The sequence below is a fragment of the Furipterus horrens genome, unplaced genomic scaffold (genome assembly GCF_987537825.1).
Source record: "Furipterus horrens unplaced genomic scaffold, mFurHor1.1.pri manual_scaffold_7, whole genome shotgun sequence".
NCBI classification, from domain to species: domain Eukaryota; kingdom Metazoa; phylum Chordata; class Mammalia; order Chiroptera; family Furipteridae; genus Furipterus; species Furipterus horrens.
The window spans coordinates 28,925,929-28,951,903 of NW_028327177.1; the positions used below are offsets into that span (position 1 = coordinate 28,925,929).

The window sequence follows — 25,975 nt, forward strand, 5'->3', positions numbered from 1 at the left end:
TTTAGAACATACATGTCAACAAGACCTCGTAAAAGACAGACACAACAGGGAGAGCCAGCAGTGGAAGTGTAGGCTGACGGTTTGTGTACATTCCAGGACTGAGGGGAGTCAAGAATACAGTGGGAGTTTGGGCAAGAACGGTTAAGGTTTCCAAAAGGCTGCTGATATGCCCTTCCTGGTTGCCCTGATGACAGGTCCACCCATCCCACCTCCATATGGCAGTGATATAATAAAGAGAAAAATGTCCACAGGCAAAGCAGGCAGTAATTAGAGGGAAGGGGGAGCAGCATGACTTCCAGTTAGCGCCACCTGGAGGGGGGCTGAGGGAGGAGTTTGGGAGGGGACATGTCACTGATAAAGGATGGGGGATGGGTGCAGGGGGGAAGAATCTGAAGACTTCCAGGAGCTAATGCTCTGAGGACAGCACACTGTGCTGCTCCAACTCTACCTGCCAGCACGGTTGCCTAGAAAGAACTTGGGCTGGAGAATGTGCTCGTTCGTTCTCCTGTGGCCTGGAAGTGGAGGATTTCCCCAGCCTTTGCCAGAGCCCAGGCAGGCTGACACTGTCCAGAAAACACAGTGGGTGCAAAGGGAGTGAGCAGTGATCAACACTGTTGCCCGCTCACAGACAGCCAGAGGCTCCCACCCCTGCAGAATGAAGCCCAAACCCTTTGTGGGAACCCCAAGGTCCTAAGTAAGTGATCTGGTTTCTGCCAACTCTGGGCTTGTCTCCAGCTCAGACTACCGGCCTTGAAGACACGGTGTCCTCATGGCACAACCAAGTCCCGCCTCCACGCTCTGTCCTCATTCCTCTGCCACCTGCTAGACCCTCAAGGCTCCACATTGTTGCGGTTTTCTCCAGGATCTCTTCCCTAAATGAGCCATTTCAAAGTGAACTTGAGGACCCCTAGGGGTCCCTGAGACCCCTTCAGAGGGTCCATGAAGTCAGAACTATTTTCATAATGGCACTAATGTTTGCCTTTTATACTCTCATTCTCTAATGAGTGTATAAAGTACCACAAGTTTAATGATGCAGTTTTAGATTCCATATTGCAACTAATCTTTAAGAAACTACCATTTGTCAAGTTTTAGTGTCAACTGAACAATAATATCCATAATTATATGGAAAAATATTAAAATGCTCCTCTTTCTTCTGACTACATGACTGTGTGGGGCCATATTTTCTTCATGTAGTCCAACCAAAACAATATTTCATGACATCGAACGGATGAGGGATGAGAAATGAGAATCCAGCTGTCTTCGATTAAGCCAGACATTAAACAGATTTGCAAAATGCAGAACAATGCTATTCTTCTCATTCATTTTTTAAATTTAGAAAATATTGTTTGTATAAAAATATTTTATTTCTGTTATAGGGTATATTATGGGTTTATTCTTGTCATTTTTAAATAAATTAAGAGATAATTTTAAAACTTCTCTGTGTCTGTTTCTGATCCAGTAAATATTGATAGACCCAACTCTAACCCACCTAAACAAAAGCTCTTTGGGCTCCTCAGTAATTTTTTAGTGTAACAAGCCCTGAGACCAAGAAGTTTGAGAACCACTGCCTAATACTGAGCCTATAGCCGGCACAGTGGACTGTTACTTAACTTGTCCAAATTAACAATTTTTAAAATGTCTGTCTCCCCCACTACATGTGTGCTTCCTTATGGTGGTTGCTTTTAAAGCCCCCATATCTGGCACAGAGCAGAAACAGCAGATAAAAGAATGAAGTAAGAAACAAGCTCCTGTGGACCCCCATCATGTGCTGCTGCCTGAGCAGCCTGCAATCATTCACAGGATAGGCAGATAAGTATGTTACACTTTTTTAATTGACTCAAGTTGTTACTGGAACTCTGACCCGAATTAAGACATAAGTGATAAACTTTTTTTTAATCAAAAAATTCAAACAAAAAATAACCTAAGAAACAACTCTGCTGCTGCTCTGTTAAGCTTTCAGAGACACCCTTGAATGCAGTAACTAGTGAATTGCATTATGCCGCTGGACATGACAAATACAGCCACAAAAAAAGTGCGACGTGGCCTGAGCAGTGTTCTGAACATAGACAGCAAAAGGCCGAGAAAAGCACACAGCCATAAAACACAAGATACCATACTCTAAGAACGAAGAGAAGGTTGTTCAAACTCAAGGCAATGACTACAGTTAACACGGCTTCTCCATCTTCATTCCCTGTCAAAATAAGACCCAAAGTAGATTGCTCTTGAGAATCTAGGCCACAGTTGTGGTATCTGCCTTCCAGTTTCATGATTCTCACTCACTCACTCAACCATGTTCATAAGTCAAGCAGCCCTCCAGCATGTCTGGAAGCGGCCATTTGACACCCCCTGGGGAGGGAGATGTACCATGCTCCATCCTACTCTGTCCCCAAAACATTCTCTGGCAAAGTAAGAAACAGGAGGCAAAACTGAATGTGGAATCCATGCCTTTGGCAAAACAGCTGCTATCTCTTACCTCAGAAGACAGGGGCTTTCACTATAGAGCCTGAGCCTGGGGCCAAGGAGGGCAGGGAATGCTGCCAGCTGGGGGAGCCCGGAGGGGGTGTGCGTGAGCCCCATCAGAAACCTGACCGCAATTGCTCCTGCTGATTCGGAAATCAGGCATTTCCAGTTCTCTCTGTACATTTATACGTTTATCGTCTTGGATTTCTTTTTTTTTAACTTTAATTAGTATACTGAAAATTCCCCAGTCCTTTCCGCTGTTGCAGAAGTTAGGGTCACATCGGTAAGGAAACAGGGATGCTCAGGAGACAAGGGAGGCCCAGGATCATGGGTCATCGTTTAGGTTAGCATCAGTAAAGATTCTGACCTCTTAAAACAGGGCTCTTTGGGTCCCTGTGGTCTCTGTAATTTTGGATGCTGAGGCTACCAGGCCACCGGGCAGTTCTCTTAGTGGCCTTCGTAGGTTCCAGCGGCTGGCCAAAAACATGTAAATGTAAAACAGTTTCAGAAAATGACTTCATGGAAGGATAGTCATGGTAAAGCTAGCATTCATTGCATACCTACAATGTACATATATCATCTCATTTCTCCTCACAAAAATATTGCAAGGATGACATTAACATTCCCATTTTACAGATGAGGAAATTGAGCTTCAGATCACACTGCCTAAGTGTACACATCCGGTCAGTAGCAAAGCCAGGACTTGCTCTCTTCTACTGGCTAACCTTCCTATTTCCCCCACCTCCTAGGCTTACCAGAGCTCATACTGGCAACCAGGATGGTTTATCTCTATTCTGTGTGTTTTCATGACCTTTCCTTTCTCTCAGAGAAAGAAAAAAATTCACCTGAAGAAAACACGTTCACTGGACCAGAATCAAAGCCCCCTGACCGTTTTGGGTTTCTAACATCGTGACTCAGCTCAGGCTGTCCCCACGTCTCTCTGTGTCTGCTCCTGCCTTCCACAGGCCTTCTGCTCATTTCCCATGCTGCCAGGCAGGGAAGCATTATTAACACAGATCAGCTGGACAAACACCATAAAAAATTCTCACAACACCCTTGTCCAGAGAATTCCAACAAGGACCTTTCCAGATGGAAAATTTTGCCCTTGCACATGACAGAAAAGTCATGAGCCTCCAATTAAATGTAAGACTTGGAAATAAAAGAGATTTCATATCATTTTGAAAGCCTGTGTACAACCATATCCTCAACTCAGGATGTTCTCATTGCCAGTGAGACCCCCTCTCCCCTAGCACACCCTCCAGGAGACCCACGGACAGGGGAGCTCCAGCAGCTGATGTACATCCCCTGACCTGGAGACCCACCCTTAACCACCCATTCCAGTCTGCTTCTGTAGTCGGTACCTCCATCACTCACCCAGGAGGGCTGTCTGGGGGTGGGTCCGAGTGTGTCTTCCTCTGGAGATAGACCTGGAGGGTGGCCGCTTCCTGGCCTCAGCAGGGAGGAGGAGGACCTGTCCGAGGATCAGCAGGAGGCAGCCCACCAGCATCTTTTCCATCTTCAAGAAAAGGAAGAGGGGTAAGGCTGTGACCAACACAGCAGGAGAAGGGGGCAGGGTGAGCCGTCCGGGTCTCTGAACTCTAGGGGCTGCAGATTGCCACCCTGTCTTCTCACGTTTCACACATGCCACTTGTAATTAAAATACCATTTGTGTGAGTGATCCTTAAGAACTCAGGTAACCAACCACAATTGGTAGGTTCTTGGTTACTCTGAGCAGGGTATGCATAGTTGGAATTTTTCATTACTTTGGTCACTGTAAGACTGAATAGGAAACTTTAGGAGCAAAAAATCTATCCTGAGTTTGTTTTCAATTAAATTCATTATGAATTATTCATAGTCACATTCTATATCTTAGTTTTGACAAAGGAAAAACCACATCTGTGGATTCCAAGTAATAATATTCCTTCAGTCTAATAATAGTGAATGGCACAAATTAATATATATAAATTTTCCAAGAAATTCATATATAGATGACATAAGGTAGCATCACATAATTAGCCCCCCAGCCTCTTACACACATCCATTAAGAGGTAGCAGGATGCAGTGGTGAAGGGCTTAGACCCTGGCACCGGGCTGTCTGGCTTTGAATCTTGGTTCTGACACTTCTTGTGTGTGACCTTGGGTGAGCTACTTACCCTTCCCAAGCCTTATGGGAATATGGGAAAATTAATTAGTTAACTGAGTGAGTTAATACGTGTAACTACAGCATTCCGAACAGTGCCTGGCATACATGGGAAGGCGGGGACAACCAAACAAAGGTGCTAGGGAACAAGAGAAGAATAGAATCAAGCCAGATATTGAGTAAGAAGCTCTTATAGACATAATTCTAACCCTGAGTTGAGTTTCAGGTCCACAGGGTAATGAGAGCTTCAATTAGAGTAGCACAGCCTTTACCAACCCAGAGCTGCCTTTACTAGTTTTCTGTATTGGTCCCAGAGAGCAGCTAGTGTGAAGGCTTTGGAGGAAGGATGCTAAGCAGAGAAGGGACAAGGTCGGATCCAGGTTTTCCCATGATGGCCAATCCCAGTGCTTCATGTGGGCTGAGAAGTACTTGGTGAATGATGTCAAGACTATTCTGCCTGGGGGCAAAACCTCACAGAGAAGGCAATATTCTGGGACTGCGTTTAAATTTTTTCTTCCATTATCTATGAATATCATGGGTGTCATAGCAATTTATTAATTGATATAAGTTAGGTGGGGAGGAGGAAATAGTTAAGGAGGAACAACTTTTAAGTAGTATCATTTGCATGTAAAATCTTTACAAAGTCCTTACCTTGTTCTTGGCAATTTCACCCAATGTACTTCATTTAATCCTTACACCTATCTTGAAGAAATCAGGATTATAATTTCTGCCTTTTAGAGATGAGAAAACTGAAGCTCATAGCAATTTCATAACTTGGCCAAAGTCACACAGCTGAAGTAAGTGACAAGGTAGAGATTACAACCCAGGGTAAGCAGGCCAATTTGCCAATTCACTGATTAGCAGAAAACTCAATTTTCTGCAGGTCATATCACCAAAAGTCAATTCATGAAAGGCTGTAGCTGAGTCAACTTCAGAGGCGGGAAGAGGGCACAACTGGGGCAGGGACCATTTCCCAAGCTTAAATAGAAATACTCAGTAATTAAGTGAACTGTTTGTTCAGCAAATTGCTTTCAGGAATTGCCCTGGAGATAAACTCAGACATGTCATTCTTCAAAGTCCACAGTTTTTCACACTTGCCGTACTGAGGTAGTTCCCTTTTCACTATGCATTAAAAATATATTAAAATAGCCAATGTTTATTCAGGGATTACTATATGCTAGGCACTGAGCCAAATGCTTTAAAGGTAGTAAGTCATTTAATTCATACAGTAACTCGGCAGAGTTAAGTAACTTGAATGAGGTTATGTAGCTGATAAAGGGGTAAAGCTCCGGAACATACTGGCTCATCACAGATAACTACTGTCCCCCCTTTAAACAAATTAAACTGTTTACTAATTGGACTGGTCCCTTTTCATGGCTTTAACTGTGAGATTCCTTCTGAGAAAAGGAAGAAAACTTAGATGTTTGCCTCTTTCTCTGGTATTTTATTATTATTATTATTCTAATTTTTCAATCACAGTTTATGCATTTCAGTCTTTCTTTAAAAAAATAAAAAACTTTCTCTTATCTTAAACCTACTTTCAAGCTTCATTGATACTTATCCCAAGTGTGTTTCATAATTTATATGTTATTTATTTTAATGCTGTTCTCCTTCCTCCGAACTGAGCACATACAGTAGTCCCCCTGGATCTGCAGTTCTGCTTTCTGCAGTTTTGGTGACCTACAATCAACCCCAGTCCAAAAATATTAAACGGAAAATTCCAGAAATAAACAATGCCTAAATTTCAAATTTCATGCCGGTCTGAGTAGTGTGATGATACCGCAGGCCTTCGGGCTCCATCCTAACCTGGTCGTGAATCATCGCTTTGTCCAGCTTCTGCACACTGTAGATGCTCCCTGCTTGTTAGTCACTTAGTAGCCTTCTTGGCTATCAGATGACTGCTGAGGTATCACACAGGGCTTGTGTTCAAGTAGCACTTCTTTTACTCACTAACACAGCACAGGAGTAGTGATGCTGGTACTTAGTATACACCAAAGAGAAACCACAAAGTGCTTCCTTTAAGTGAAAACGTGTGTGTGTATAGGGAAAAAATGTAGGAGATATAGGGTTCAGGACTATCTGTGGTTTCAGGCATCCACTGGGGGGCTTGGAATGTGTGTCTTGCAGGTACAGGGGGACTACTGTACAAAATCCATATTTATTTAGTTCAAAATATATACAACATGCTCTCAAGGCCCACTTCCATTCTGACACATTTGCACTTAAATCCAAACATTCAGAACATGACGTGTTAGATCATTATCACTTTCAGAAAAACCAAATACTATTTCATGTGGCTTGGGTTTACTGTGGATTTTCAAGTTACCATTGATAACCAAAGGGCACGGAGGAAAGGTGAAGAGTACAGAGTTAAAAATAAACACAACTATGTACACCTGAAACTAATATAATATTGTATGTCAACTATAACTGAAAAATAATTTTAAAAAATAATCTTAAAAAAGATTAAAACAATAAAATAAACAAAACTAAAAACTTCTAGCTGTCTAACCCTGAGCAGGTTGCTTACCCTCTCTGTGCCTCAGTTTGCTCATGTTAAACAGGAGATAATAGACCTGGTTTTTGTATGGATTAAATCAGTACATACAAATAAAGCATGTAATCAATCACTGCCTGGCACATAGTGAGTACTCAATAAGCATTAGCTACCTGTTGTTTTATTATTATTATTATCATCATATTGCAACCAAACCAATTAATATAAAGTACACATTGTTAATTTTGTCATACTAAGGCATTTAATGTACATTAGCTTTTATGCTTACTTATGACTACTATACTAAAACAATGACGTACAAATCCATAATTTAAAAATACATTTTAGTATCTGAAAGTATTTAAAACTTTCCTTTTCAATAATGCATGGCAAGTCACAGACTGGTAGAAAATATTTGCAAAACATATATCTGGTATGTTACTTATATCCAGACTATATAATTCAAAAAGAAAAAGACAATAAACCCAATAGAAAATGTGAGAAATATTTGAACAGTCACATCACCAAAGGAGATATTCAGCTAACAAATAAACATATAAGATGTTCAACATTCTTGGTCATTAAAAATGGATATTATAATCACAATGAGATTCCATTAGAATACCTACAATTAAAAGGACTGATATAACCAAGTAGTGGCGAAGAACTGTGAAGAAACTGGAACTCACATTGCTGATAAGAATGCAAAATGGTGCTGCCACTTTGGTAAACAATTTGGCAGTTTCTAGAAAATCAAATGTACACTTGCCAAATGACACAGCAGAGGGTGACCAACTGTCCTAGTTTGCCTAGAACTGCCTGTGTTTTAGCAGTGAAAGTCCTGCATCCCAGATAATTCCTCAGGATGGGGAAACTGGGATGTTTCGTCCTGCTACCAGCAACCCAAAAGATATGAAAACACATCCACACCCAGAGCTATACTCGGGTGCTCCTAGAAGCTTTCACTGCAAAAGCTTAAAACCGGCAACAACCCAAATGTCCACATATTGATGAATGGATAAATAAATTGTGGTATATCCATACAATGGAATACTACTCAGCAATTAAAGGAATGTTGGGCTGAATGTATCTCGGAATAATTATGCTGAGTGAAAGCAGCCAGACACAAAAAGATTACATACTCACTGATTCTCTTTATATGACATTCAGTAAAGGGCAACACTATATGGCAGAAAGCAGATCAGAGGTTCCAGGAGCTAGAAAGAGAATGAGCTACAAAAGGGCATGAGGGAAATTTGGGGGGTGACAGAGATGTTTACATCATGATTACATATCTCTATACCTTTGTCTGAATTCATCAAATTGTACCCTTAAAAGTGGTGAATTTTATTGTATGTAAATTACACTTAAAAAAAGCTGCTTAAAAAATAAACTAAACAGCCCTGGCTGGGTGGCTCAGTTGGTTGGCATGTCATCTCATACACCAAAGGGCTGCAGGTTTGATTCTAGGTTGCAGGTTCATTCCCTGGTTGGGGCACGTATGGCATCAATGTCTCTCTCTCTCATATCGATGTTTCTCTCTCACTCTCTCCCTCCCTCTCTCTTAAAAATCAATGAAAAGCATATCCTCAGTGAGGACTATAAATAAATAAATAAATAAAACTAAAGGAATGGGGACAAGGATACTGAATACATGTCAACATTAAACCAGTATGTCAATATTAATATCAGACAAGATAAATTAAAACACACATACACACAAAGACAGTGAGATGAGAAAACAATAAGTCAGTGCTTGTAGCCCAAATTAGTAATTGTTTCTCAGTTCAGCAGTTACAGCTGGTAGCATCCTGAAGAGCAGGAGCCAATTCTAACTGGAAAATAGAATGATGTTTGAGAAACAGTTCTTTTCATCAATGAGCATATGAGAAGAATTGCTATGCTAAAAAAAAAAGAGGTTAACTCAAGCTGAACACATTCCTTAAAAAGCATTTGGGAACGTGGAAAGAATATTTTTAAAATATATAACAGCTTTGACTTTTGTTTTAGCCATTTTTCTCTTGTCCCCGTGCCAATGAGTCTTTTCATTTAGCTTTACCAAGGGGACAGGGGAAAAGAGAGAGGAGGAGAATGTTCCGACCTTCTTAGCTATGGGTTCTCCTAAGCATCACTGTTCCAAGTACATTGACAGGCAAGTGGATCCCCACTGGAAATAACACCATGTGCTGTGGGCCTTGAGAGTATAGGCCTGGCTCTGTTTCAACATGCTATGTGACTTCACTTAGGTGCCTTAACTCTCTGGGCTTTCATTTGTCAGCCTGAAATGAAAGGTGTGGCCTGGAAGCAGTGTTTCTCAGCCTGAACCAGACCACAGGGGAGTACAACCCTGCTATCCTGAAGAAGGTTGGCCATGACACCTTCCAAGGTACTAAAGCCTGCCTCAGGACAAGAAGAGAAAGGGAGGACACTAATATTTTTAAATGCCTACTATGAGCCAGGCAACGACCTAGACATTTGGTATATTTTCATCTCATTTTGTCCCTACAATCATCCTGTGAGGTGGATGAGTTACCAAATTATGGATGGAACACCCAGCTTCACAGATGGAAGGACAGTCTCTCAGGCCCCAGAGCTAGTTAAGTGACAAAGTCAAGATTCTATCCATGTCATCCCTCAGGAAGTCAGCCAACTTGTTTAAAAAAGGGGAGAGATTCCTAATCATCTTCTCCCAATTTTGAAAGTTCTTAGACATCAGAATGGATAGGTTTGTCTCGCAAAGGCCGCTCCGTCAGCATCCCAGGCCAGCATCCTGATTACTCTCCGTGTGCTCGCAGAGTAGCGGTCCTGGAGCTGCAGCCTCTCAGAGGATGTATCTCCCTGGCTCTCACCAGATGCCAGAATCCCCATCTCTGCCTGGCTGGTCCACAGGAACCCCAACTCTGTTAGGCCTCGAGGCCATTGTTTTCGGGTGGCTCTACACATTAGACCATTCTTCTCTTTGATGTGGACCTGACGTTGCCTGACTGTGATTTTCACCCAGTAGTAAAGGCCTGCTTACCAGCTCAGCCTTTCCAGACACAAAGTCATCTTCTGCCACTCAGGTTCTTTCACTGTTAAGGCAACTTCATCTGCTGAGCCACCCAGACTGGAAACTTGGGGCCAGTTTCCATATCTTCTTCACACCACCATCACATTCATGAGGGGACAAGCCCTGGCCTTCACGCCTGTCCATGGCTGCCCCATGCAGCTCTCCTGACTGTGGCCCCCACTGCAGCGATGCTCCATCCCTCCATTTCTCCCACAGGCTCTTCCAGGAGCTTCAGAACTGTTCTTCCTGTTTCAGGTCCCTCAACTCCTGGTCCTGTCCCTTCAGTTCGGAACCCATCTATGGCCTTACATCATAACGTTAATGTTCAAGGCCTTCCATGACTGGCCACTGGCCACCTCTCCAACTGTGACAGTCCCACATGTACCCCTGACCCCCCACCCCCTACCAGTGCCTGAAGAACTCAGATTCTCTTTTTTTTTTTAATTTTATTTATTTATTTTTAGAAAGAGAAGATGAGAGGGAGAAAGAGAGGGAGAGAAACATCAATGTGTGGGTGCCTCTTGCATGCCCCCAACTGGGTACCTGGCCCGCAACCCAGACACATGCTCTGACCGGGAATCCAGCTGGTGACCTTTTGGTTCATAGGCCAGCACTCACTTCACTGAGCCACACCAGCAGAACTCAGATTCTTGTCATAGCTGGGTGCCTTCACCCATGAGGGTCTCTTGACCTGGAAGGTCTGCATTCTACATTAATCAAAATTGTCTTCATTCCTCAAGGCTCAGCTCTCATTACCCACTCTCTAAAATGTTTCCCAGTTTTCCCAAAGAGGATTGACCTCCTATACACCCCTGACAACAGGTTTCTTATCTGCTCTAGCACTTGGTTTCTTTTTTTAAAAAATAATTTATTTATTTGTTTGTTTGTTTTTAGAGAGGGGGAAAGGAGAAAGAGCGGGAGAGAAACATCACTGTGTGCTTGCCTCTCACTTGCGCCCCCAACTGGGGACCTGAGGTGCAACCTAGTCATGGGCCCTGACTGGGAATCGAACCAGTGACACTAGGCTCGTTGGTTTCTTTTTCTTGCTACCATATCTATCCCTGTCTAGACTGTGAGCTGTTCCTTGGGACCACACCTTGTCATATCTATATCTCCACATGCTGGAAGCTGAATTTTGTAAATAAATTTTTAGAAAACAGACAAAGCTTGAATGAACACATTCATTGATCAACAAAAGATCAATAAGTGTTGACTCAAACTGGCCCTAATTCTCCACCAGACAACTACCAAGGCCAAGCCCAGGTCTTCCTCTTTATACTGTATTTGCCTGAATATTGGTGACTACCTACCTAATGGCTACCCCCTATGATGGGAGGATTATTGCTTCTCCCTTCCTGCTCGTTGGAATGAGGACACGCTGGCTGGAGACCCAGCAGTCATTCTGAACCCTGAGGTACCATGGACGTGGAAGCCATGCTGCCTGGTGAAAGCAACGAGGCACTCTTGCTGTGGACTCACTGCCCTCAGACTTCTAGAACACAAAAGAGAAATAAACTTCCCTCTTGAAGCCCCTGCCCCATCCATTTTTTCCCTGTAACTTGAAATTGAACACAATCCTAATTAGCAGACTACTTCTAAATCTCTCCTATTGAATCTATTTAGCACTAATGCTGAATTTAATCTTCCCAACACCATACCACGCTTCTTGTGCTCCAGCTCAAACACTGTCAGTGACTTACACATACCATTAGAGTAAAAGTCTAGACTCCTTAGCTTATCAGTCCAAGACCCATAATCTGGCCCTGCGTTACGAAGCCAACCTCACCAACTCTCCCCCAACCCATCCCACCAACACGCAATCATTAACCCTTGATTCCAACCCAGTAGCTCTCTATAATGTCCCTTATTGTTTGCTGGTTTGACTGAGTTATGACAACTGAGATAATGGGTAGATGAATATGTTACTTTATGTTGCAAAAGGGACTTTGCATATATGATTAAGTTAAGGATCTTGAGATGGAGAAATTAGCCTGGATTATCCAAGTGGTCCCAATATAATCGCAAGGGTCTTTATAAGAGGGAGAAGAAGGCGCAGGGGAGAGGAGAGAGAGGAAGGAGTAGAAGGGAGAAAAGGAGAGTAGGATGAGGAAATTGGAAGCTGCTATGTTTTGAAGATGGAAGAAGAGACTAGTAACCAAGAAGCACAGGTAACTTTTAGAAGCCAGAAAGGGCAAGGGAACAGATTTTTCCATCAAGACTCTAGAAGGAACATAGTCTTGCGGACATCTTGATTTTAGCACAGCAACACCTATTCAGACTTCTGATTTCCAGAACTGGAAGAGAATATATTTTTGTTGTTTTCAGGCACTAAGATTATGATAATTTGTTACAGCAGCCATAGGAAACTAATATCTAAAATATCAATGGTGGATTTCAATGGGGAGTCAGCCATACTCTCCAATGGTAGATAAAGGTTCCTCTGATGACACTCTTTGAAGAACTTTCCAAAGATGCTAGCTGGTCCACCTGCTCAGCCACTGACTTTACATGATGATGTTCTGGTAAAAATTTCAGCTTTAACTAACTCACTCTGAGCATTACTACATCCTACACACTGGTGGATTAATTCACATTATCTCATTTAACCTTCACAACAATCCGATGACATAGATAGTATCATGCCCATTTGATGGATGATATAACCGAGGCTCAGATAATAATATGTACACCTAAAAAATATTGAGCATTTACTCTGAGCTAGGTACTAAGCACTAATTTAATTCTTCCAACAGTCCTATTTCCCATTTTCAGATGAGAAAACTGAGGCACAGAGAGTTTAAGTAACTTTTCAAAGTCCTTACAGGTGATGTGACTGGCAGGGTCGAGACTGGAACCCAGGTCCTTCAGGTCCAAGATTAGCATGCTCCGGGTTGTACCCCTGCCACCCCTCATCACTGTCATCATTGTTACCAGATATTGCCGACAACAGCTGAGGCCTCTGGGATGAAGCCCAGACCTGTCTTTCTCTCTGAGTCCCCTTTAGGGTGCTGCTGGGTAAGGCTGTGGTGGCTGACGGCCGAACCACATGGCAGGATTCAAGAATGATCTCACGTCTGGAGCTCCAAGTGGCAACCGATCCCTTGGAAGGGCCTCCCTGGTGCTGTTGACTAGTAACAGTGATGACATGCTCAACTCGCAACTTGGCACTTCAGTCCCCCTCTTCGCCTGAGCCTCTTGAGTTATTCCCATGTGCACATTAAACAGGGTAGCCCTCCTGAGCTTTCCTAAGAATGGGGAGTCCCAGGGAAGGGCTCTCTCAAAGGCACACGTGTCCCAGAGCAGGTCCCAGGGAGAGCACTAAGAGACTCTCTTGCCCACCTGACTGGTCTTAAACTCAACTGCTCATCGGGGTCCTCTCACGGCCTCTCACTGCCCACCCAGCTTTGTGCCCCACACCTTGCGAAGGCCAACATTTACACGTATCACACCCTCTGCAGCTTGCTTGTCCTGAGACCTGACCTGGGTCTCCCTCTTCCCCTATCCCCATCCTGGCCTCACCCCCTGCTTTCTCAAAGCTGTTTCTAGGGAAACAGTGCATTTCTTTCTAGAATTTTCAACAAATTTCTTATTCCTTCTCTGCTTTTCAAGGAGCAATCATCTATTTCCTTTTCTTTAAATCTTGGGCCTCACTTCAACTACTTATTTTTTAAATAATTTATTTGTTTGCTTGCTTATTTTTAGAGAGAGGGGAAAGGAAAAAGAGAGGGAGAGAAACATCACTGTGTGGTTGCCTCTCACTCGCGCTCCCAACTGGGGCCCTGATGTGCAACCTAGTTATGTGCCCCGACTGGGAATCGAACCAGCGACACTTCAACTACTTCTTGCTGACAGAGACAGAGGTTGTCTGCTGAGCTTTGCGCATGACAACCATCTGAGAGTGTCTCAGAGGTGGACTCTGAGGGAGCTCAGGCCTCAGTGGCTCCACGTTGCCTGGGTGTGGACTGTAGAAGCAGGAACCTTGCAGCCCTGATTTGTAGAAAGGAGAGAGACCTGGCAACTCAGGGGCCTGAGACTGAATTCTATTGGCACAAATAAAAGTATAAGCAGATAGAGAAATAGAAGGTTAAGAGCTACCAGTCTCTGCTTTCTCGGCAGGGGATTGATTTTAAGGGACCAGACTTCAGGGGCTGAGAGGAAACTTTGCAGACCATAAACCTATCTTGGTATCTTGACATGGTTTTACGATTCTGTCACTTTGAAAGCAGACAGGAAGAAGGGTGCACTAGTGGACTCCTAAATGTAAAACTCCAGTTAGATGCACACAGAATATCTGCCATTCCATGTGTCCATGGAGAGGCTATCTTCCTGAGTTGTGAAGGAAGTGACTGCTCAAAGGATCTTCTTGCTTTTTCGGGAAAGACAGAACTCACCACCTAACCTTAGGATGCACCTGGGACTATTCTAAGGACTTTGATAATCCTCGCAGCATTGTGGGTATTAACCCATTAAACAGATGAGGAAACTGAAGAATAGGATAGTTGAGTTACTCCAAAGTTACTAGCCTAGGCAACCTAGGAAGGCCAACCTCAGCGTCCCTGCTCTTGACCACAGTCCCCTGCAGCTTCTTGGTTGTCTCTTGGTTGTCCCGCACCCAAGAAAGCCAATTAAATGCACTTGGTGCAGATGCATCCTGGCTGCCTGATTTATGACAACTGGGAACTGGGTCAACTGTTTGGGTTGGAGTACGTGTTCCTGAGGAGCTAGTTTCCTGTACTTTCAGTTCTGGCGACCTTACTGAGGGAGTCTCCATTTTTTTGTCCTCTCCCCAAACTATCCTCGGGGTTTCCAGCAACTACCATAAAATGCCCTTCCCTTTCTTTCCTTTGTCCACAGTGTAGGGAAGCTGCAGCTTAATCTGCCATAGAAAACCAAAGAACAAAATCCAGATGACACGGCATCCAAATGCCATCCGACCAAGGCGGGGGGGTTGGGGTGGGGGCAACCTGGCTTGCCAGCTCAACAGGTCTCCCTTTCCTCGGTCCAAGGAGACCAAGTGCTGGGTGCCCCCGCTGCGGGGCACAGCGCCCCCGCGGGGCATGGCAAGGTGGCCGCTGCGCCGTGCGCCACGCGCCACACGCAGAGAGCGCGCCCAGCTTGCCCAACCAGGGTGGTTTGACTTCTTTGGGTGAGGGGTCCCGGTAGCGCGGACCTTCCTGTGGCGCTCTGCCCCGAGGCGTCAGAGCTATGGGCCCAGGGGCGGGAAGGGACGCCTGGCGCTCGGGGCCATGCGGAGCTGCAGAGACTGGGGGTGGGGGAACAAGGAGGCGGGAGTGGGGACAGCCCTCGCGGGAGTAGGTCAGTCCAGCTTTCCCTGTCTATCTGTCAGTAAGTCGGTCCGTCTGTCTGCGCCCCGGGGTAGCGGGGCTGTGCAGAATCCCGGGGAAAGCGCTCCCTGCTCACCTGCAGCCGACGCCACGGGCGCCTGGGAAGCGAGACAGGGACGCAACCACCTGGGTCTTCCTCGTGGGCCTCCGTGCGGACTGGAGAGCCGCGGGTGTCCTCGGGGACCACTCGAGGGAGCCAAGCAAGAAGCCCGCGCCGCTGCCGCTGTATCCTCCTTGGCCGCCTCCTCCAAGTCCCATCCCCAAGCTCTCCCCTCGCTTGCAGGCTGCCTGGGAGGCTCCCGGCCAGCGCGGGCGGGCGGCTGGGGGGGCGGGGGGGGGGCGGTGCCGCGGCGGGCGGAAGGAGGGGTGTCCTCCTTGGCGATGGGGAAGGCACGGACAGGGAGCGGCCGCGAGGGCCGCCCCACCCCGCGGGCTGGGGACCCTGGCCGTGTGCCCTGCCTGCTTCCACCTGGCTCCGCTTGGCTCGGGCCCGTCTGCAAGCCCAGGCGGGCATCGTACTCCAGGAGTCCGGCGCCGTAGGCTCAGAACTACGGGGAGTTTGGGTGGCTGGGTGGAGGGGCGTGAAAAGGAAGCACGGCAGAGGTCCTCTGCCTGAATTTGGGGTCATGATGGCAGTAGGCGTCCGTCGATGGCAACGACAAAAAAAAAGATGAGAATTGGAATAATTGGTGACAAGTGCCAGGACCTTGGCAGTGCCCAGAACACCCCACCAGCACGAAGTAACGTTAATAGAGAGTCCACTGGCAAGGACAGGCCCAGGAATGAGGGAAGTTAAGGATGCCAGGATGGCAAGGAAACAAAGTTCCTGCCCTAAAGGAGCAGAAAAAGTCTAGTTCAGACAAGACTTTGAAATTATTGGCTAAGATAGTTGCAATTTTGTGAAGTGGGAGAACACGGGGTGACAGGGCTCTGCACAACAGTCCAGGATATCTAATAATGGCACCAAAATTCTAGCCACAAACCAATAACCCCAGGTATCCAGTTCAGGTTTTAACAAGCTATGGGGGAGAGACAGCAGAACTGAGTTAATGAGTTTCAAAACCTCTGAATGTGCTAGAATCTGATCATTTAAGTGTTCTTGGCTGCTGTTACTCCTAACCATCACTCCTGTTTGATGATAGGTGCTTTCTGGAATATGAGAAAACACCATGTACAAAATCAATTCTTCAGAAAAGCTCCAAAGTGGGTAATTAAAATTGCAGCCATGAAACAGGGGGTTAACATACTCAAGCCATCAGGTACCATAATGCCAAGAAAAGATCTTGGATTCACCGTCCCTTACCTTGCACCTTAGGCCCCCTGGGCACGCAATTGTGTGCACTGATCAGAAGTTTCTTTGTATGTCTTTGGGAGGAGGTAGGTAAAGGTCAGAAAACAGAGGAAGGTCTTCAGGAAATGTTTGGTCTCTGAAGTCTTGGATCCCACAGATGAAAATAATTCCTGAGTCTGGGCCAGTGAAAATCCCCTAGGAGCAGGGGAAGCTGAGTTACAGTTTATGGAAATTTACATTTAAAATGTGTTGCCTTGTTCCAAGATACCACTATGATCCAGTAATTTACCAGGAAAACAATAGTAATTCTGAAATACTTCCAAATTTTAAGGAGTTGTAATTTAGTAACTGAATCTGGTGTATGCCAACTAAAATGGTTTCCCCCCAGGGAGTTCTACTGGAATTCTTCAGAATAGGCAATCTCTGTGTGAAGCACTCCCCCGCCCCATCAAATAGGTCAATGAGTTGCTCTACCTTGTCAAATGATCTTCAGGTCTGCCAGAAAGAAAGGAAGCAAAAGTGAGCTCAACAGCTTGAAATGTTAAGTCAGGAAAAAACCATGCCTTAATTTCCCGATTACCTTTGGAGTGAATGCAAGTTAATAATAACAAAGGCTACTAGGGAAAACCCAACTTCACCTTTTCTGCCAGAGGCCCAGCTCCCAGCTTAGTGTACAGAGAACCGTATTCAGAAGAAGTGTGAAGTTAAGAATTTTAGTTCTCATGGGGTCACTCAAGCAAGCAGACAAAAATTAGGTTGTGAGGTATTTGAGAGTTTAAGAGTTAGTTGGAACTGATAACTGTTCACACTAATCACACCTTGGTAGCTCTACTGGGTTCAACTCAAAGTTCTCTCTCTCCATAGGATCTATTGTGGAGTAAGGGTTTGATGGGGGTGGGGGGGGTCATTTGACCCAGACTTCAGACTCATGAATCGCCTCAAATACAGACTTTTGACATAAGCATTCATTTGTTCTTTGTAAACAATAGAACTTTCTGTTGTATTTTGCTTCCTAGAGGGCAGATTGAAATGAGACAATCAAACAGTAAGTGGATCTGAGTATAAGGAAAGCAAAGAGCAGACAAGTTGATTCACAGACCCATAGCCTAAAATAAATCCTGTACAGAGTGAGTGAGGAGAAATGTGAAATTGTAAGGTCCCCTCAAGTGCACTGTTTCCCTAGGTGACTGATGATGTTCTAGTCTCACTTAAACTGTTGGAGCTCCTCCCCTTCTCACTCAGGTAGAAGGGCAGGATTTCTCACCTGGGAGAGGAGAGGAGACATCTTCCCTTGAGGCCAGCTGCCAACTGGTTGGCCCTGGCGATATGGGGTTGAGAGGAGAGCGTTGCAAGACAGTGGCTGGGTTTCCACTCCAGCCCAGGGTGGCATACTCTCCTAGCTGGGGCACTGCTCCTACTGGGCACTTCATCAACATGGACAGCTAGTTCCATGGGTCCCCTTGAGGACAGGCTGGCTGATGGCACCATTGTCTTAGGTGAAATAATTTCTAAACAAACATCATCCCACCTTGGAAAGAAAGGATGAAAGGGAGCTGGGAAAAAACTATAGCAAGTCAGAAATTTGTTTAGGAAAACAATAACATTTAAAAGACACAAATGTTTACATGTGATCTTGAACTTGGACCATTTGCTCCTGAGGGCAGGGGCCAGGCCTTCTGCTTGTTCACAGATATTGCCCTATGCTGTGCTATGAAAGGGACTGGGCTGCTGTGGTTTTCACCTGGAGTTAGAGCCTTGTAGTGTTTGTCTGCTGAGGTTACCTGTTAAGAATGAGATAACAGGATGGAGTGAGGAGCCATAAGGCATAGGCAAGAACGAGTGGGTATCTGACTTGTTTTCTTGGATATTGACAAGGCTGAAACACCACCTGTCTCCCTGGAGACTAGTTCACACTTCTGAAATGCAGGATGGACCTGCTTGCTATTTGTGGAAGTATTACTTAGCAACACAGATTGCTGCTGCATTCATCCCTAAACCTAGAAACTGATACAAAAGTGGTCTGTTGTTAGAAGCCAATAGCCTCATACCTGTGATACTAAACTATCTTCTCACAATGCCGTTCATGAGTCTATATTTGCTTTGGTTGCCTGGTACTAAATCAGATTGCAAGATACTTGGGCAATGAGTGTGTGTTTCTATCCTGTAAAATCCTAGCATGCTAGCAGAGCTCAGTAAATGGTGACTGAAGAATAAAAAAACATACCGGAACTCAGGACTTTTCCACGTTCTCTCTTGCTGAAGAAAATACTGACACATGCTTATTACTGGGGTCCAACAGAAGGGGCAACACTACAGATGGTCCAGTGGAAAGAATAAGGTGATAAACTCCTGAGAGCCACAATAAATCATAAGATGGAGAAAAATAAGATGTAGTGCAACAAACTGAACAATTTCATTGGTAGAGCAATCTCTGAAAAGAACTAATGGAAATGTCTTGACTCATTTAAAAGAATAATTGACAAAAGCAATTCCCAAGTATGGAAAGTGCCAGAACATTACTGGCTCCATGTACACTATCTGTGAACAAAAAGATGTTGAGAAGAGAATGCAATAACCAAAGTTTTAAAGAGTTGAAAGTTTCTCTGGTCAGCGCTCGGGGCGTTGTGCTCTGTGGTGTTGGAGTCTATGTGCGTGTCGGTCTGCGCGTGCGCCGACATGGCTTCAAACGACTATACCCAGCAAACAACCCAAAGTTACGGGGCATATACCACCCAGCCTGGGCAGGGTTATTCCCAGCAGAGCAATCAGCCCTATGGACAGCAAAGTTATGGTGGCTACAGCCAGTCAGGGGACACTTCAGGCTATGGTCACAGCACCTATGGTTCTTATGGACAGACCCAGAACAGCTATGGCACTCAGTCAGCTCCCCAGGGATATGGCTCAGCTGGTGGCTATGGCGGTGGCCAGAGTTCTCAGTCATCATATGGGCAGCAGTCCTACCCTGGCTATGGCCAGCAGCCAGCTCCTAGCAGCACCTCGGAAAGTTATGGTAGCGGTTCTCAGAGCAGCAACTATAGGCAGCCTCCAAGTGGGGGCTACGGTCAGCAGTCTGGCTATGGTGGACAGCAGCCTGGCTATGGACAGCAGCAAAGCTCCTATAATCCTCCTCAGGGCTACGGACAGCAGGATCAGTACAACAGCAGCAGTGGAGGTGGCGGAGGGGGTGGTGGAGGTAACTATAGTCAAGATCAGTCCTCCATGAGTGGTGGCGGCAGTGGTGCCGGTTATGGCAATCAGGACCAGAGTGGTGGTGGTGGCTGTGGCTACGGGGGAGGCCAGCAGGACCGTGGGGGATGAGGCTGGGGCGGTGGCGGTGGTTACAACCGCAGCAGTGGTGGCTATGAACCCAGAGGTCGTGGAGGTGGCCGTGGAGGCAGAGGCGGCATGGGCGGAAGTGACCGTGGTGGCTTCAATAAATTTGGTGGCCCTCGGGACCAAGGATCACGTCATGACTCTGAACAGGATAATTCAGACAACAATACCATCTTTGTGCAAGGCCTGGGCGAGAATGTTACAATTGAATCTGTGGCTGATTACTTCAAGCAGACTGGTATCATTAAGACAAATAAGAAAACAGGACAGCCCATGATTAATCTGTACACAGACAGGGAAACGGGGAAGCTGAAGGGAGAGGCAACAGTGTCATTTGATGACCCACCTTCTACTAAAGCAGCTATAGACTGGTTTGATGGTAAAGAATTCTCTGGGAATCCTATTAAGGTCTCATTTGCTACTCGGCGAGCAGATTTCAATCGGGGTGGTGGCAATGGTCGTGGAGGCCGGGGGCGAGGAGGACCCATGGGCTGTGGGGGATATGGAGGTGGTGGCAGCGGTGGCGGTGACCGGGGAGGATTCCCCAGCGGAGGTGGTGGTGGAGGACAGCAGCGAGCTGGGGACCGGAAGTGTCCTAATCCTACATGTGAGAACATGAACTTTTCTTGGAGGAATGAATGCAACCCGTGTAAGGCCCCTAAACCAGATGGCCCAGGAGGGGTACCAGGAGGCTCTCATATGGGGAGTAGCTATGGAGATGATCGTCGCAGTGGCAGAGGAGGCTATGATCAGGGAGGCTACAGAGGCCGAGGCGGGGACCGTGGGGGCTTCCGAGGGGGCCGGGGTGGTGGGGACAGAGGTGGCTTTGGCCCTGAAAAGATGGACTCCAGGGGTGACCACAGACAGGATCGCAGGGAGAGGCCATATTAACCTGACTCCTGAGGTTCTGGAACAGCCTTTCTTCTATACCTAGTGTTACCCTCATTATTTTGTAACTTTCCAACTCCTGATTACCCACGGGTTTTTTGTGTTGGACTATGTAATTGTAACCATATCTCTGGTTCCCATTAAAAACCATCGTTTAAAAAAAAAAAAAAAAGAGTTGAAAGTTTCTTTTAGTTAGAGCAAAATTTCTGAGACAGCTCAGAATTCCTGGCCAGAAATAACGAGAGGACACTACCTAGCAGTGCTTCACCTCTGGCTCTAGCCAACATGTGGAGCAGAATAGGATGTTAGAACAATTTTTGAAAATCAGTTATAATTGACTCTTGAGTGACATGGGTTTGACCTGCGTGTCCACTTACATGTGGATTTTTTTCAATAAATATATAGTCAGTCCTTCATATCCCTGGGTTTCACATCTGCAGATTCAATCAACTGCGGATCAAAAACAGTATTTTTGATCCATGTTTGGGAACCCACAGATGCGGAGAGCCAACTGTATGCATTGTCCTATGCCATTTTATATAAGGGACTTCAGCATCTGTGGATACATTTTGTTACCCACAGGGGAGCAGGGGAGTACTGCAGCCAATAATTCCCTGTGGATACCAAGGGATGACTGTAGTTCAGTTTTAGGGGAATAAAAAGTTATGCGCAATACGACTAAACTACAGAACAACTATCATTCAGAACCACCTGAAATCCAGCTGAATGGAAATCCTACAACTGGGGATTTAAACAGGAAGCCACACTGAGACTGTTAGGAAGGGGCAGAGACATGGAACTGGTTGGTCTCACACCCATGTGTGGTGAATAAAAATTGAGAGGGATATCTTGGCTGCAGAAGTACCCCCTGAGGAGTAAGGGGTCCAGGCCCCCTAGTCCAGGGTGCCAGTGCTGGGAAAATAAGTCTCCATAACTTCTGGCTATGAAACCAGTGGGGACTGTGGCTGAGGCAGACAGAGGGCTGATGGAGTCCCAGGCAGTTCCTCTTAAAGGACCCCAGCACAGACTAACTCAGACTTACTCCCTCTGAGTTTCAGCACTGGGGCAGCAGCTCAGAAGGCACTGGGGACATATGGGGAGGAACCGAACTGTCTGGATTCAAGGCAAGGGCTGGAGGGGGCAGCTTCCTCCCAGACAAAAGTACTGGCAGAGGCCATTGTTCCTTTCTGAGCTCTCCCCTAACAGAGCTGGCAGGCAAAAACCATATCTGAGTCTTAATCAACCTGGCTGTTGCTGTTTACTTAGCCCTGGTGATTCCCTGAGACCCCACCACCAACTGGAGGGCCCACCCAGGCTGCTTCCAGGAGCCTTTCCATGTGAATAGCCTGTCTTGGCTCATACTGAAGACTTTCTTAAAATCTTTCAGACAAGTAGCATCTGGCCTCAGCATGCCCCTGTATCTGTCACTAAGTGACCCCAGGCCCAGGACTAGTGACAACTGAGCCTTGGTTCACAGCTTGGCTTCTCCTGGCCACCTCCAAGCCCAGCATAAGTAGCAGCCATCTGCGCATCACTTTTTAGCTCATGCCAGTGGCCCCAGGCAGAACACAGGCAGTGACTGACATGGGCCTGCACCTTCTGGGAGGTCCCAGAGCCAGAGCACCTGTTGGACAGCTTCAGAACACATTGAAGCACCACCCAACCACCTCCACAAATGACACTCAAGAAGCAGACTCAGCAGACACCAGAGCCCTACTGAAGTAAGCCCTGCTCTGTGGGGTGGGCCCCTGCACAGCTGGTTGGTAATCACAGCCAGTCCTTGCAGCCGATCAGCCTGGGGCAAATCCCCCCCATTGGTGTTCCAACAGCAATCAAGGCTCAACTACAACAGGAAGATGTACACAGCGCACTTGAGGGTGGGGTGAAGGGATGCCTGTAGCGCCCAGCTCAGGTGAGTGGAGAAGCTGTGCCACTGGACCCTACAGAACACCCACTACATCAAGCCATTATACTAAGATTGGGAGACAAAGCAGATCTACTTAACACAGAAACAAACACAGGGAGGCTGCCAAAATGAGGAGACAAAGAAACGTGTTCCAACTGGAAGAACAGAACAAAACTCCAGAGAAAGAACTAAACAAAATGGAGACAAGCAATCTACTATATGCAGAGTTCAAAACACTGGTTATAAGGATGCTCAAGGAACTTAGGGGAAGTCTAAATGAACTTAAGAGAGCATTTCAACAGCATTAAAAAAGGACATGGAAACCATAAAAAAGAACCAGTCAGAAATGAAGGATAAACTAACTAATATAAAGAATAATTTACATGGAATCAACATTAAAGTAGATGAAGCCCAGAATTAAAACAAGGATTTGGAATATAAGGGAGCAAAATAATAATAATAATAATAATAATAATAATAATAATAATAATAATAATAATAATAAATAAACCCACCAATTCAGAACACCAAAAAAGTGAATGTGGCTTCTTTAAACACTTGGGTGTCAGCCCTGGCTGGTGTGGCTCAGTGGACTGAGTGCCAGCCTGCGAACTAAAGGGTTGCCGGTTTGATTCCTGGTCAGGGCACATACTGGGCTGCAGGCCAGGTCCCCAATTGGGGGTGCACAGGAGGTAACCACACGTTGATGTTTCTTTCCCCCTCCCCTTCTCTCTAAAAATAAATAAATTTTTTAAAAAGAACTTGGTTGTCAGACTTTCACACAGCTCAATTTTCTGACAATTCTGGGTGGTATTTGTTTTGTAGTCTAGTTGCATTTTTTGCTATAGTTGTGCACAGAGGCGAAGCATGTTTAACTACATCTCCATCTTCACCAGAAGTCCCTTATGAATTACATTTTAATACATTTTGGGTTTATGGGAAGAGGGCAGGTTCTGAGTCTACATGCTCTTTTTGACCCGGACTGCTCCTCTTCCTGGTTTGTTTGCACACCCTCCTTTGAACGCTGTCCTTCCTGGAACCAAGCCTGTCGCAGGGAAACAGAAATGGCTTCTTGCCCCACACCTCAACGTCGGTTCCTGTGCTTCACATACCTTCCCTGGACTTTTCACTCGTCCCCTGATCACTACTTTACACTGCAGGCCTGGCCTGTTGGTGGGGACTCCTGTACTAGTGGCCATGGTCCCCGTCACATGACTTTATTATTGGGATCCTGTGGTATTGTTGTAGAGGAAGGATGAACGTGCTTTATCACGGTTTTCAGGGGGTCATTGACATCTGCAGTGCCCAGGAAGTGGTGGACACATCACTGTACTTCAGCGCATGCTAGCTGTTCACATTTCCTTCCATACACCCAAGGCCTCAGGATTCCATTGGATCTCACATCTGGTCATTGGTTGCTCTAATGATACAATGATGTACTAGAAAAGGGGGAGGACAAAGTTCCGAGGGAGAGGCACATTTGGGGATTTAATTCTCCATTCAGGGCCCTACTGAGTTAAGCTCACATGAAAGGAACTTGATCACAAGAATCCTAAGAGCTAAGAATGCCGGCTCCTTTTGATTTCAACTTGAACAGAGCATTAGTGAGCCTCTCATCTGAGATGTCCTTTAATCTTTTTTCAGAGAGCAATCCTTTTATTACCAAGTTGCTCTTGTTTGCCTGTCACCTTTACAACTTTCTTCTGGAAGTCAGGATGCCCCTCCTCCGCACCCCATAATTAATACTACTCCTGCTGTGGTGTCGGTTCGATTTGCTGGAGGAGTGACCCTCCCACCCTCCCTTTGTTTCCTTGCACAGTTTATAGAAATGACTTTTTTCCCCAGTGAGTTCTTCTCTGAGAAGTGGTCTCTATGGAGCTTGAACCTCGCTGCATTATTCTTAAAGAATTTGTCACAATTGCCATGGGTGGTTTTCTTTCACATGCTTATTTATTCTTATTCTAGTAATCATTTTTGAGTTCCTTCTATTTGCCAGACAAGTGCCAGGCGCTGAGGACAGAAGACCGAGGAACACAGGCACAGGCTGTGAGTCTCTAACCTGCTGGGGTGTAACAGACCAGAAAAGCGACAGGAACCATCAGTGTAAGACGTGCCTTCACTGGGACACTGGAAATGCTGTGGTAGAATATAAAAACAAATACCTCCCAGAAGAGTAGAACACAGAAACCTTCCAGAAGGAAGTGACTTTCAAGTTGAGACCCAAAAGATGAGTTATTGGCTTTATTTTCAATTATTTTGCAACCCATTATTTCTGCAATTTTTTAAAAAAGCCCAAAAGTTTACAATGTTTCCTGATGCCTGAGTTACGCCTGGATTCTCTATTAAGATATGTTAGCTCTCGGGGAAACAGATGGCACAGTGCATTAATGTTACAGGACAGAAGTCTACAGCCACAAGGGGAATGACTGCTCTATTCTGTCTCTATTTGATAGGTGTGAAAATACACACCATGATACAGGCTTTCTGGGGCAGGTGTAGTGGCAGGGAAGTTGCCTCACAGGGCCCTCAACTATTCCTCTAAGACAGTGCAAAAAATTATCTCACTGTTTTACTTATGTACTAGCCTGAGTTGTGATGTTTGAAAACTTGGTATGTGTATTCTTCTCAAAAAAGAGAAATCAGTGCAGTTTTAAAATATCTGATTTCCTCAGAAGGAAATTGCTCTTAAAACCACTTTAAAAGGCCCACCTCAGTTGATCCTTCTTCCTGCCTGAATAAATTCTTCGTAAGAATTAAAAGCTGATATTTGCAGAACATTTTCTAGTCTAATTAAATAGGAAATGTACAATTTCTTGTGTAATGCAAACCCCAAGTTTACAGAGTTCACATGGCTCTGCATGACTTCCTTTCCTTCTTGGGATATATTAATTCCAATTAGTAGAATTCAATTGTTGTTAGAAGTGAGAGGTTATGTACAGAATTCTAACATTCTAGATGTCTTAAAGGTGTACAGCCTTAGCTGAGTAGCTCAATTAGTTAGAGCATCGACCTGATTCACCAAGGTTGCGTGTTCGGTCCCCGGTCAGTGCATAAACAAGAATCAAC

At 45.4% G+C, this 25,975-nt stretch overlaps 1 protein-coding gene and 1 pseudogene across 3 annotated transcripts in view; one reads left to right on the plus strand and one right to left on the minus strand.

Moving 5' to 3' along the window:
* MATN2 (matrilin 2) overlaps positions 1-15,795 on the minus strand; it is a 132,864-nt gene extending 117,069 nt beyond the window's left edge. For all 3 annotated transcript variants that reach the window (XM_090283534.1, XM_090283533.1, XM_090283532.1), the window contains exons 1-2: positions 15,568-15,795; positions 3,835-3,976 (exon numbers count right to left, since the gene is read on the minus strand). In XM_090283534.1, coding sequence (XP_090139660.1) covers positions 3,835-3,976 — 142 coding nt within the window. In that variant the 5' untranslated portion in view covers positions 15,568-15,795. The remainder of the gene's footprint in view (positions 1-3,834; positions 3,977-15,567) is intronic.
* Positions 15,796-19,432: 3,637 nt separating this feature from the next.
* Positions 19,433-21,026, plus strand: LOC150004189 (RNA-binding protein FUS pseudogene; annotated as a pseudogene).
* The last annotated feature ends 4,949 nt before the right edge of the window (positions 21,027-25,975 follow it).